Source organism: Drosophila bipectinata, chromosome XL (assembly GCF_030179905.1).
Source record: "Drosophila bipectinata strain 14024-0381.07 chromosome XL, DbipHiC1v2, whole genome shotgun sequence".
NCBI lineage: Eukaryota > Metazoa > Arthropoda > Insecta > Diptera > Drosophilidae > Drosophila > Drosophila bipectinata.
In genome coordinates, this window is record NC_091734.1 from 6,969,881 (window position 1) to 6,983,105 (window position 13,225).

At 49.3% G+C, this 13,225-nt stretch overlaps 1 protein-coding gene across 5 annotated transcripts; it reads left to right on the forward strand.

Moving 5' to 3' along the window:
• Positions 1-41: 41 nt before the first annotated feature.
• Rok (Rho kinase) lies at positions 42-10,878 on the forward strand. 5 transcript variants are annotated; one of them, XM_017237446.3, is made up of 13 exons: positions 43-313; positions 653-1,001; positions 1,058-1,245; positions 1,306-1,397; positions 4,264-4,409; positions 4,466-5,802; positions 5,865-7,416; positions 7,477-7,751; positions 7,882-8,075; positions 8,142-8,335; positions 8,396-8,501; positions 8,566-8,790; positions 9,060-10,878. In XM_017237446.3, the coding sequence occupies exons 4-13, from the start codon at positions 1,375-1,377 to the stop codon at positions 9,142-9,144; spliced, it is 4,137 nt and encodes a 1,378-aa protein (XP_017092935.1). In that variant the 5' UTR covers positions 43-313; positions 653-1,001; positions 1,058-1,245; positions 1,306-1,374; the 3' UTR covers positions 9,145-10,878. The 5 variants fall into 5 exon arrangements, with proteins under 5 accessions (XP_070134615.1, XP_070134585.1, XP_017092935.1 ...); XM_017237445.3 differs by having other exon boundaries at positions 43-261; XM_017237447.3 differs by having other exon boundaries at positions 43-261; positions 7,909-8,075.
• The last annotated feature ends 2,347 nt before the right edge of the window (positions 10,879-13,225 follow it).

The following is a 13,225-nucleotide window of genomic DNA, read 5'->3' on the forward strand; positions in this document are numbered from 1 at the left end:
AATGACCTCGCGTTTACCAGCACTATGTCGGCCATTTGTAGAGGCGGTTATTTTCAAAGATACACCTGGCCACACCAATTGGTGGATTTTTGACAGGCCGAAAAAGTGTTTTTTTCCCAAACTTTATTTTGCTTTCCTCTGCGACCTGCCGCGGCCGGAACTGGACATTATAAATTGGGCGGCCAGTCGCCACCGACCGCCAAACCGACTGCCCACCCCCCCCGAACCCTTGAAACGTCGCCAAGCGAGTGACGCACGTCGGTGTGTTCGCCTTGTTATTGTTGTTGTAGCATTTGCTACGTTTGCTAGCTAGGTGTGTGTGTGTGTCTGTGCAGAGAAGAATCGTCGAAATTTCCAAGCTAAAGACAGGAAAAAAACCTAAAGACTAGCAAAAAAAGCTAAGTAGACAGTTGGCAGCTGCCGCCCGAGTCCCCGCCCCGTTAACTGGGGCTGATATCTTGTACATGACGAGTGTGCTGGCGTGTGCGTATGTGTGTGCGTGTGTGTGTGTGAACAAACTGTTGCATCCTGAAGAATCCGAGGCAGGCCAAGCGGATTCCATTTGGCGAGAGCCAAGGGCTGCGGCGGCGCCTTCTCTGTTTACAAACACGAAGAGAGTCCACCTTAATCGGCGCATCGTCTTCTTTCGCAGATCTTGCCGGGGAAACGGACGGACATCCAATACCACCACGCAAAAGCCCCTGCCAAATATCTGGGGAATCTAGGGCCGCTGGGAACACCTGGGAACTCCCGGGTGCTCGGGTGCGTCCGCATGTGGCGTTGGCGGCACTCCAGCTCCAGATAGAAGCCAGCGCCGAGGGGAAGTGCTTTGACAGCAGCAGTTAGCAAACAAAAAACAAACGACGCTCGTGACCTCATCGCTTGCACACCAACAAAAACAACAACGAAAAGCACAGGCGGACGCTAGACGCGTGCCTCCTCAGACCCATTCCAATTAACATTTTCCAATTCAACTCGGATCGGGCCTTAACTCCTGGCAGGTAAATGGGTTTTCAACAGCGTTGGCTGGAATGACGGCACTACCATACACTTTCAGGGCTTTCGAAGAACACCCATCGACCAGTACACAGTAGTAGTTGCGGATAAGGCTGCCAACCAACAGGGAAACTTGCTCCTAGCTGGCCAGAGCTAGACTTCCGCAGACAACCAGTTGGATTCCTGCCGTTTCGGAGTAGCTGAAAGCGCAAGGATATCTTCTGGACTTTGCAGGAAAGCGAAAACTAGGTAAAAAAGACGTCCACACAAGCAGGTTACTCTTTCTAAACAATCTCAATTGTATTGCAGAGCGTTGGCATCCGTGCACTCCGGAAAGGATCACTTTTGCATGCCCACTGGGACTGGAAGGTCTTAGCCATGGATGTGGAAAGGCGGCGTCGGTGAGTGATCGTGATCGTTCTCGTGCTCAATAGCCAGTAGCCAAAAGGCGACTGCCACTGGCTACACTCAATTAATTGTCACCCGAATGGCAGCCACAGATACGTGCGATCTGTGAGATCTCTAGCTGTCTCGTCTCTGTGCCTGATGCTGTGCTTGATGTTGTGCTGGAATTGCTGAAAAAATGAACTAAACGCAAGCGCAAGCCAAAGCCAAAGCCATAGCCATAGCCGAAGCTGAAGCAAAACAAATCAAAACGTAATACACCGCTGGCAAACACCTTCCATATCTCATGTTCAAAGCGACAGCGCGGCAATCAAATTGACAAGCGAGTGAACAAAACGGGGGGCGACTTTATAATAAATTTGCCATTTTCGCATTAAAATTTGTAACCAAACCAAACTGAAGCGAACTGAACTGAAGCGGGCCGGCTGCTGTTTGCTTTAACCAACTGATGCCTGATGCTGTTGCAGTTGTCAGTTGCAGCAGGCCTTCCGATCCGTTTCGTGCGTTATACGGTGCGTGCATCTTGCAGTTCAGCAGTTCATTTTGTGGGCAGTAGATAGACAGGGCATGTGGCCATGGCTGTTGCCCGCCGCCCTCCACCAAAGCGAGCCGGAACGGTACGTTGCTCCTCCTGAGCTATAATACACCTCATCAGCCAGCACGACATATAAATTCTTTAGTTTTATTGCCCATTAGCGTAGTGCCAGGCACTGGTCGAATATCTGTTCTAAGCATATAAATAGGTGAGCAGGAACGGGCTGCTGCCGGGACGGGCTACTGCCTCCCGGCTGCCAGTGAAGTATTTGCGTACCAACAATACCAATAAACGCTGCAAAACGGCCAATTGCAATGCGCATTTGTTGCGGGTCGTAAATCGCAGTTGGGGGATTCTTTGTGCTTTGTGCCATGGGATGCGCCAAATTAATTAGAATAAATATTGTGCAAAGTGGATCTCGCAACGCAGAATTTAACGCCATTAGCCCGGGCAGGAGCCGCCTCCCCTTCTCCCAGCGCCTGGCTGAAACACAGAGACCCGAATTCAAAGTCCCAGCTTGAAGCTTTCAATTTGTTCAAGTTAGCCAGCTCATTTTGGCGACGTTGTATAAATTAAATTGAAAATTATATTGTCTCTAGGTGACGATAATGTTGTCGTCGGAGCCGCTGCCACTGCCGCTGCTGCCACTGCTGCTGCTGCTGCTGTTATTATGTATTATTATTGTTGTTGTTCATAATTATGTTGCCATTGCCAAAAAAAAAAGTCAGTTGCTACACAGTGAAAAAAAACTGTATACCATTTTGAATGAAACTTAAGGGGAGAAGCCCACATCTCTACGTGGCATGAATACTTTATTTATATCTGATTCTATAATTCTCAGTAATCTTTTTTTTCGAGTGTAGAGCTACAAAAAATCCACCGCAGCATTTTTGAAAATTCCACTTTCCCAAGTTGTTTGTTTTGTTGTTGTTGTTGTTGTTGCTGGCTGCCTTTGCTATTACCCGTCGACTGCACTTTGTTTTTGGCTTTTCTGTCAGGCCGTAAGTGGCGATGATGAAATCACAACAATTCAAACACCTTTTAGTATCAATTTTTAGCGCCGACTGCCTGCCTGTCAACGGCTTCGGATTCGGATCGGATCGAACCGTTTGGGAATCTTAGATCTAATGACTCGGCTCCTCCTTCTAGCTAGTTATAGCCTTGAACCTTCCTTCTCAAATCCCCAAAAAAGAATCACTTATGGCAAAGGCCTTTGCACGGTCTGGTGGGTCAACGATTTTGGGAATAATTTGCTTCCATTTTCGACATTGCAGTCCCCCCTGACTAATGCTCGGAAAATTCGCAATTATTTAGAATATTGTGCACGAAAGGTAAACACGCCCGGAGCCCACTATCTGGCACATGTCCAGTGGTTTCTATTTGGGTGAGTGGAGAGGGCCGGAAGGTGTTTTCATTCAGAAAAGCGGGGCGGTTGGCGACCACAGCTGCTCATTAGCGCGGAGGGGGGCTGCATCGCGTATCAGTGACACAAACGGCTTGCATTCTTTCCACGGAGCTTATCAGAGCTCCCTCTGCTCCTCTAGGAGCCCTCAATGGCGGGCTGTATGGTTGCATCTGCCACCCGGCCTCTCCCGCCCAGCGGTCTGCCATTCCGTATCTATAGTGGCACGGAACAAAGCCCGCCCAGCAATCGGAGTCGCCTCTGAGTCACCGCCAGCTCGGCACTCAATGAAATTTCGACAGCTATGGTGTCGCACTGACGCAGCCTTTGTTTACATTGTCCGAGTGGGGGAAGAGCGATGCTTGAATGACTAGCAGCCTAGGCTAACTACCTAGCTTATGATAATCTGATATCCTCACCGAACACCCTTTCCTGGCTACACTGCTGGCCTATTTCTTCCATTTGTGGGCTGTTTTTGGTCGTAAAACCCAAAGAAACAAAACAATATAAAACTCGAGGTGCATAAACACAAAGATTTGGGCCACTCCTCCTCCATCATGGCCAATTAAGTTTGGCTAATCCGAAAAGAATAACAAGTCCCTAATGGTGAGCAAGAGTGCCGTCAGTTGGACCGCAACTGAAGTGGAGTGGGGTGCTCGATGTGTGTTTACAAGCTCATGAGTAATCCCCCGGCTTCGGTCTCCGGTTGCCACGGCTGGCGTTTGTTTGTTTATGCCAACAATTCGCATGCCGGGCGGCGGAAGAGCAGTTGATCCGTCAAGCACTCATCGCAAGTAAACAATGAAGGAATCCGGCCAGATGATTTGCTCCAAGGGTTCCTATTCAACTGTCTAGAATTCTAGAACTCGAGTGTTTAGGCCTTCCGGTGGTGACTATACATCATACATATGCTATCCATTCACAGGGCGAATACGCTGGAGCGCGAGATGCGCGATCCGACCAGCATCTGCAACGTGGACTGCTTGCTGGACACGGTCTCGGCTTTGGTCCACGACTGCGACCACGACTCCCTGCGGCGTCTCAAGAACATCGAGCAGTATGCCAACAAATGTGAGTTCCACCCGCTCCTACTTCGAGCTCGGCGTTAATTCCCAACCCTGTTCCAGATAAACCCCTCGCCCAGCGAATCAACCAGCTGCGCATGAATGTGGAGGACTTCGACTTCATCAAGCTGATCGGCGCCGGAGCCTTCGGAGAGGTGCAGCTGGTGCGGCACAAGTCCTCCAGCCAGGTGTACGCCATGAAGCGGCTCTCCAAGTTCGAGATGATGAAGCGCCCGGACTCGGCCTTCTTCTGGGAGGAGCGCCACATCATGGCACACGCCAACTCGGAGTGGATCGTCCAGCTGCACTTTGCCTTCCAGGACCACAAATACCTGTACATGGTGATGGACTTCATGCCTGGCGGCGACATAGTGTCCCTGATGGGCGACTACGAGATACCAGAGAAGTGGGCCATTTTCTACACGATGGAAGTGGTCCTGGCCCTGGACACCATCCACAACATGGGCTTCGTGCACCGTGACGTCAAGCCGGACAACATGCTCCTGGACAGGTACGGCCACCTGAAACTGGCCGACTTCGGCACCTGCATGCGCATGAGTGCCAACGGGCAGGTGGTGTCCAGCAACGCCGTGGGCACGCCCGACTACATCAGCCCCGAGGTCCTGCAGTCCCAGGGCGTGGACAACGAGTACGGACGCGAGTGCGACTGGTGGTCGGTGGGCATCTTCCTGTACGAGATGCTTTTCGGCGAGACCCCGTTCTACGCGGATTCCCTGGTGGGCACATACGGGAAGATCATGGACCACAAGAACTCGCTTAGCTTCCCACCCGAGGTGGAGATAAGCGAGCAGGCCAAGTCTCTGATCCGCGCCTTCCTGACGGACAGGACGCAGCGGTTAGGGCGCTACGGCATCGAGGACATCAAGGCGCACCCCTTCTTCCGCAACGACACCTGGTCCTTCGACAACATCCGCGAAAGTGTGCCGCCCGTGGTGCCGGAACTGTCGTCCGATGATGACACCCGGAACTTTGAGGACATTGAGCGGGACGAGAAGCCGGAGGAGGTCTTTCCGGTGCCGAAGGGCTTCGACGGCAACCATCTGCCCTTCATCGGGTTCACCTACACCGGAGACTACCAGCTGCTCTCCAGCGACACGGTGGATGCGGAATCAAAGGAATCGAACACTGCGAACAGCGGGACGGCGGGGAGCAACAACCACGGCCATAGCCACAACCACCGCCACCGCCCGTCGAACTCCAACGAGCTGAAGCGCCTGGAGGCTCTGCTGGAGCGGGAGCGGGGCCGGGCGGAAGCCCTGGAGCAGCAGGACGCCGGACTGAGGCAGCAGATCGAACTGAGCACCAAGCGGGAGGCGGAACTGCAGAGGATTGCCGCCGAGTACGAGAAGGACTTGGCCCTGCGCCAGCACAACTACAAGGTAAGTGATGATCTAGGTTAGGAAGCAATAGCACCACTGACACTTTGTGTTCCTCCTTCCAGGTGGCAATGCAGAAGGTCGAGCAGGAGATCGAGCTGCGCAAGAAGACCGAGGCGCTGCTGGTGGAGACGCAACGCAACCTGGAGAATGAGCAGAAGACGAGGGCGCGCGACCTGAACATCAACGAGAAGGTCGTCTCCCTGGAAAAGCAGCTGGCGGAAATGGAGCAGAGCTATAAGGGCGAGACGGAGAACACGCAAAAGCTGAAGAAGCAGAACGCCGAGCTGGGATTCACGCTCAAGTCGCAGGAGGAGAAGGTGCGCGACATGGTCGAGATGATCGACACGCTCCAGAAGCACAAGGAGGAGCTGGGCCAGGAGAACGCCGAGCTGCAGGCTCAGGTGGTCCAGGAGAAGAACCTGCGGTCGCAGCTGAAGGAACTGCACAAGGAGGCCGAAAACAAGATGCAGACGCTGTCCAACGACATCGAGCGGACGCTGAGCCGGGAACAGAAGGCCCAGGAGGACAACCGGGCGTTGCTGGAGAAGATCAGCGACTTGGAGAAGGCCCAAGCCAGCCTGGACTTCGAGCTGAAGGCAGCCCAGGGACGCTACCAGCAGGAGGTGAAGGCCCACCAAGAGACAGAGAAGTCGCGCCTCGTTTCCCGCGAGGAAGCCAACCTCCAGGTGGTCAAGGCCGTCCAGTCTAAGCTCAACGAGGAGAAGTCGGCCCGCATCAAGGCCGACCAGCACTCGCAGGAGAAGGAACGGCAGCTGAGCATGCTGTCGGTGGACTACCGCCAGATCCAGCTGCGTCTCCAGAAGCTCGAGGGCGAGTGCCGCCAGGAGTCGGAGAAGGTGGCCGCCCTCCAGTCCCAGCTGGACCAGGAGCACAGCAAACGAAACGCCCTGCTCTCGGAGCTCAGTCTGCACAGCTCGGAGGTGGCTCATTTGCGTTCCCGCGAGAACCAGCTGCAAAAGGAGCTGGCGGCCCAGCGGGAGGCCAAGCGGCGGTTCGAGGAGGATCTCGGCCAGCTGAAGAGCACCCACCACGAGGCGCTGGCCAACAACCGGGAGCTGCAGGCCCAATTGGAGGCAGAGCAGTGCTTCTCGCGCCTCTACAAGACCCAGGCGAACGAGAACCGCGAGGAGAGCGCCGAGCGGCTGTCCAAGATCGAGGATCTCGAGGAGGAGCGCGTCTCGCTCAAGCACCAAGTCCAAGTGGCAGTGGCTCGCGCCGATTCCGAAGCCCTGGCCCGGTCGATTGCCGAGGAGACGGTGGCCGACCTGGAGAAGGAGAAGACGATCAAGGAGCTGGAGCTGAAGGACTTTGTGATGAAGCACCGCAACGAGATCAACTCCAAGGAGGCCTCCCTGGTCACGCTCAAGGAGGCAGAGGCGGAGCTGCACAAGAAGCTCAGCCAGAAGAGCGCCGAGTGCGAGGACCTGGTCCAGCAGCACAAGAAGCAGCAGGAGGAGCTGTCGCAGCTGTGCGGCAGCAAGGACGAGGAGATCGCCAAGCTGATGGAGAAGTGCAAGAACGAGGTGCTGCTCAAGCAGGTGGCAGTCAACAAGCTGGCCGAGGTGATGAATCGCCGGGACTCCGACCAGCCCAGTAAGTATTCTCTCCATATCCTCGGAAGCCTTAACCATTTTCCCCATCGCCATTCCACAGAGCAAAAGAACAAGGCCCGTTCCACCGCCGAGCTGCGCAAGAAGGAGAAGGAGATGCGCCGGCTACAGCAGGAGCTATCGCAGGAGCGCGACAAGTTCAACCAGCTGCTGCTGAAGCACCAGGACCTGCAGCAGGTGTACGCCGAGGAGCAGCAGCTCAAGCAGAAGATGATCATGGAGATCGACTGCAAGGCCACGGAAATCGAGAACCTGCAGAGCAAGCTCAACGAGACGGCGTCGCTCTCCTCCGCCGACAACGATCCCGAGGATAGCCAGGTGAGAATAGCCGCTGCGTCCGAACACACAAACACAGACTCACACTCAAACCCTCGCCCACACCCACACCCACACCCGAACCCACACACATGCTCCTGCTGCCCCGTAAACCCCCACTGGGAATCTGTAGCACTCCTCTCTGCTCTCCCTCACACAGGACTCGGTCTTCGAGGGATGGCTGAGCGTTCCCAACAAGCAGAACAGGAGGCGCGGCCACGGCTGGAAGCGCCAGTACGTCATCGTCTCCTCGCGGAAGATAATATTCTACAACTCGGACATCGACAAGCACAACACCACGGACGCCGTGCTCATCCTGGACCTCAGGTCGGTAGAGCCTACGGCACCCACTGATAGTTCTCCCTGACTCTGAATGCGTTCCTCCCATTCCAGCAAAGTGTACCACGTGCGCAGCGTCACCCAGGGCGATGTCATACGCGCCGATGCCAAAGAGATTCCGCGCATCTTCCAGCTGCTGTACGCCGGCGAGGGCGCCTCCCACCGCCCCGACGAGCAGAGCCAGCTGGACGTGAGCGTGCTGCACGGCAACAGTAATGAAGAGCGCCCCGGCACCATAGTCCACAAGGGTAAGTAGGAGGACAGGGTGTATCCCCAGGGTGTCAATGCTCATCCGCTCCCTTTTCCAGGTCACGAGTTCGTCCACATCACCTACCACATGCCCACGGCCTGCGAGGTGTGCCCGAAGCCGTTGTGGCACATGTTCAAGCCGCCGGCGGCTTACGAATGCAAGAGGTACTATTCCGCGTGTAGTCCGTGTGGCAGATAGACTTTATATTTCTTGTGGCACCTCTTCCAGATGCCGCAACAAGATCCACAAGGAGCATGTGGACAAGACGGACCCGCTGGCGCCCTGCAAGCTGAACCACGATCCGCGCAGCGCCCGGGACATGCTGCTGCTGGCCGCCACGCCCGAGGAGCAGTCCCTGTGGGTGGCCCGCCTGCTGAAGCGTATCCAAAAGAGTGGATACAAGGCCAACTCGTCGAACAACAACAGCACCGACGGCAGCAAGATATCGCCCAGGTAAACCACGCTCCAGGGATTCCGGGGACTCGAGCCTGAACGTTGCAGCAGTCGGAGTTTCCAATGTGCTTTCCGTTACTAACCGACTGACCCCCAAAAAACCCCCAAAAGAAGTTGTGGCTTTCGTATTGTATTGTTTCTAATCCCGATTGGTATTTGTCTCTTTTTTCTGTATCTCTTCCTACATCTCGCTGCTAACCTCATCCAATCATCGACCATCTATCTATCATCCACATCCACATTCACTCGCCAACCATCCCAATTGGCAGCCAATCGACGCGATCATCCTACAAGCCGTACGCTGTTAATGTGCAACGCTCCGCCACGCTGCCAGCCAACTCGTCGCTGAAATGAGCTCCACGCCGGGCCATGACACGCCACGCCACGCCAGCCGATGCCAGATTCCAGATCCTAGATCCCAGAGTCTCAGCGAGTCTCCTGCAACGCAACAGCAACAGCAACAGCAACTGCAACTCAACTCAAGCATCTGAAATTAACGCTCTAAACCAACACATGCTACAGTAAACTAAAATATTTTTTGAGTAATTTACATGGAAACCCCAAAACTAAACTCGAACTCAAACTCAAACTTAAATTCAAACTAAAACTAAAACTATAACTAAACCCCAACTAAACCGTACTCGTCTAACCAATTTCCTAACAACAGAAACCGATTGATGAGAGAGGGCAACAACCCGTAGCGAGTTCGCCAAGAAAACCATAAGAGCCATAAGCCATGAGTTTGTCACCTAGCCGTACTATATGTATTCTAAATATAAATATAAGTACAAAGATGGCTTGCACAACGATCAGATAGAGCTGTACTTAGCTGTAAGTTCAAAGTTCAAGCCAAGTCGAGAGAAACAGGCGAAAAGCTTGATGCCTTGTAAGAACGTGTATGTGAGTTTTTTTTTTTTTTGATACCTTTTATATATAATACATTATGCATATTGTTGTTGTTGTGTAGCGAATACGATTGGCCAAACAAACATATTGTTCTTAGTTGTAGAAAACCAACAAACAAACAAACAAACAAACCAACAAACAATATATTCGTAGACATATATAAAGTGACACACTTCCTCCAAGAGCATATCCTTTAAGCCACATGCGAGGCCAGCAGAGTCGAGCGATCGAGCAGTCGAGCAACCAACAAACTAGCGCTAAGTTAAAGCCACTTTACAAAGCTTTAACTTGTATTCCATTTAATGAACACTCTTTTTTTTTACAATCAGCATACAACTAGAGTTAAGGCACAGAAAGCGAAAGCAACCCGAAGCGAATATCAATCAGCAGATACTTAACGAGAAAGTAAAATAAATGTCCGGTACACTGTCCGGGTGTTCAGTTCGATTATAGATTGAAGGTGTAGGTTTTCCAGGGCCCTCTCAACAAGTCCCTGTTCGAAGAAGTAACTCTCGCCATGGGCGGACACAGACAGGGGTCAGACAGGACAGAAGTATTCATCGAGAGTAGCTATAATTAAAGTAAACTAACCGACAGAGGATGAACTACATAGAGTTGAGTGTGTAAAAGGCTACGTCTAAGTATTAAATATCCAATATGTTCTAGTTGTAAGCTAAACAAGTTATTTATTCGTATCTATGGTTGATGGCAGCGAGCAGCGAGCAGCTTAGCACTCTTCGACCTCTATGATTTCAACATATTCCATTCGTTTTGATTTACATCCTGTTCCGAGTCCTTAGTTTCTTTCCCCCCGCACATTCAGCAGAGTGAGGAGAGGCCAGCGAATTGCATTTAAAAGATATAGACTTCGGCGATGAGGTATCGGCGAACAGATACAGATACAGATCGACTATCGGTCATCGATTGCGCTCCAAAGTCCTGATTCTGAGCTCGATTTTAGATTCTTGAAAACGAAGCTGCTTTCTTTTTACACAATTTGTATTTTATTTGTACTATTATTTTATATTTTTATGATAATCACTCGTATTACGTTTATGTTTAATTCTAAACTCCTAGTTTAACTGCGCGTCTGCAATTGCATTTTGTCCTCGAACCGCCTCGACCGGCAAGCCCCCATGGAATTGCAAGCGTCAAGCAAATAAAGTAATGTGTATAAAATCAGCACCCCCCCTTTTGTTTTACTTATCGTTTTTCAGCCCAATTTTGAGTTTTTTATTTTTATTCCCCAATCCGCAGAGGAATGCCAACGATGAGACTGCCCCACGGCCTTGTATTCAAGAGATATAGCGGCTAGAAAATGTACAAGTTCCAGGAAAAGCAATAAACTAGATACAAAGTGTTTTGTACTCCTTGTAATCTATAAGATTTAAGCAAAGAAAAGTAAAGTCTGAAAATAATAAAAGAAAAAACGTATACGTAAGAATAAACCCAAGAGAGAGTGTGTATTACTTTACGGGGGATCGGAAAAAAGTCCAATGGGAAATGGGTTCGACTTTCCAGGATCGGGCATTTTCACTTCTGTCGAAGGCCATATCCTTGGTCATTTTTAAAATATCCTCTTAGGAGACACACTGATGTTATTGTAGAAAGATTCCACACAAATCTGCATCAAAAAATGGGAAAAAATTTTTTTTGCCATTTTTGATGAATTTTTATGATGGTACCCCTGGAAAATTTTCGAAAAATCTATCAAATTTTAGTTTACCAGTTTTTGATGCAGAAAGCAAGTACTCGGAGTGCTAAATTCGGAAAGGTAAGCCATTCTGGGATCAGAAGCTTACAAGCTGAGTTATGATCTTAAGAAGCTATGAAAATATCACTTTTTTTATGTTCTACCTATAGAAGTCCTAGAAATGCCCAAATCTTATATTTTGACTTCTCTCGAAGATCATATCTTTGTCAATTTTGAAGCGATCCTCAAAAGATATACACCGACGTATTTATAGAAAGATTCTCCATAAATCTGCATTAAAAACTGAGAGACAAAATTTTTTTCCATTTTCGATAAATTTTCATGATGACCCCTTGAAAAATTTGAAAAAATTTTATAAAATTTTAGATTGCCAGTTTTTGATGCAGAATGCAAGTACTTGAAGTGCTGAAATCAGGAGGGTATACCATTCCTGGATCAGACATCCATTAGCCGAGTTATGATCTTGAGAAGCTATAAAAATATTACTTTTTTCGTGGTTAGATATTTCAAGTCCTGGAAACCCTCAAATCGGGAATTATGACCCAAATTAAAGCCCATATCTTCTTCAATTTTAAAGCTATCCTTGAAAGGCACAAACCGTAGTAATTCTAGCAAAAATCGCCATCAATCTGCATTAAAATCTGAGGAACAATTTTTTTTAAGATTTTCGATGAATTTTTATGATGGTACCCCTTGGAAAATTTTGAAAAAATCGATAAAATTTTAGTTAGCCAGTTTTTGATGCAGAATGCAAGTACTCGAAGTGCTGAAATCGGAAAGGTATACCATTCCTGGATCAGACACCCATTAGCCGAGTTATGATCTTGAGAAGCTATAAAAATATTACTTTTTTCGTGGTTAGATATTTCAAGTCCTAGAAATCCTCAAATCGGGAATTATGACCCATATTAAAGCCCATATCTTAGTCAATTTTAAAGCTATCCTTGAAAGGCATACACCGTCGTAATTCCAGCAAAAATCACCATCAATCTGCATTAAAATTTGAGAAACAATTTTTTTTTACGATTTTCGATGAATTTTTATGATGGTACCCCTTGAAAAATTTAAAAAAATTTTTTAAAATTTTAGATTTTCAGTTTTGGATGTAAGAAGTAAGTACTTGGTGCGCTGAAATCGGAAAAGCATGCCATTCCGGAATCAGACATCTATTAGCTGAGTTATGATCTCGAGAAGCTATAAAAATACAACTTTTTATATGTCCCACCTATAGACGTCCTGGAAATAAGCAGTCTTATATTTTGACTTCTCTCGAAAGCCATATCCTTGTCAATTTTGAAGCAAACCCCAAAAGATATATACCGATGTAATCGTAGAACAATTCCCCACAAATCTGCATCAAAAGCTGAGACAAAAATTTTTCAAAGATTTTTGATGAATTTTTATGATGATTCCCCTGAAAAATTTGAAAAATATCTCTAAAATTGTAATTTTTCAGTTATTTAATGCTTCAGAACCTACTAGAAGAGCTGAAAACGGGAAGGCATGACATTCCTGGATCAAAGTTCTAGTTACTGAGACATGATCGTGGAAAGCCTTTGAAAATTCGAGAAGAGGGATTAGGTTTCGGATTTTCAGTTTGGGCCTCGAGCTTTCAAGTAACCTACATAAAAAGCGAGAAAATACAGAAAAGACAAGACATTTTGGGTTTTGTGTTAATTGTGCAATCATGGGATAACTGAAACAATGGAAAGTCTGGCGCGGAGGAGAGAACCCCAGTGGTGGCAAGTGAGCTCAGTACAAAACTGGATTTGACTTTTTGGGGGGGCACTATCTTAAGGCATTAATCTGGCCCCG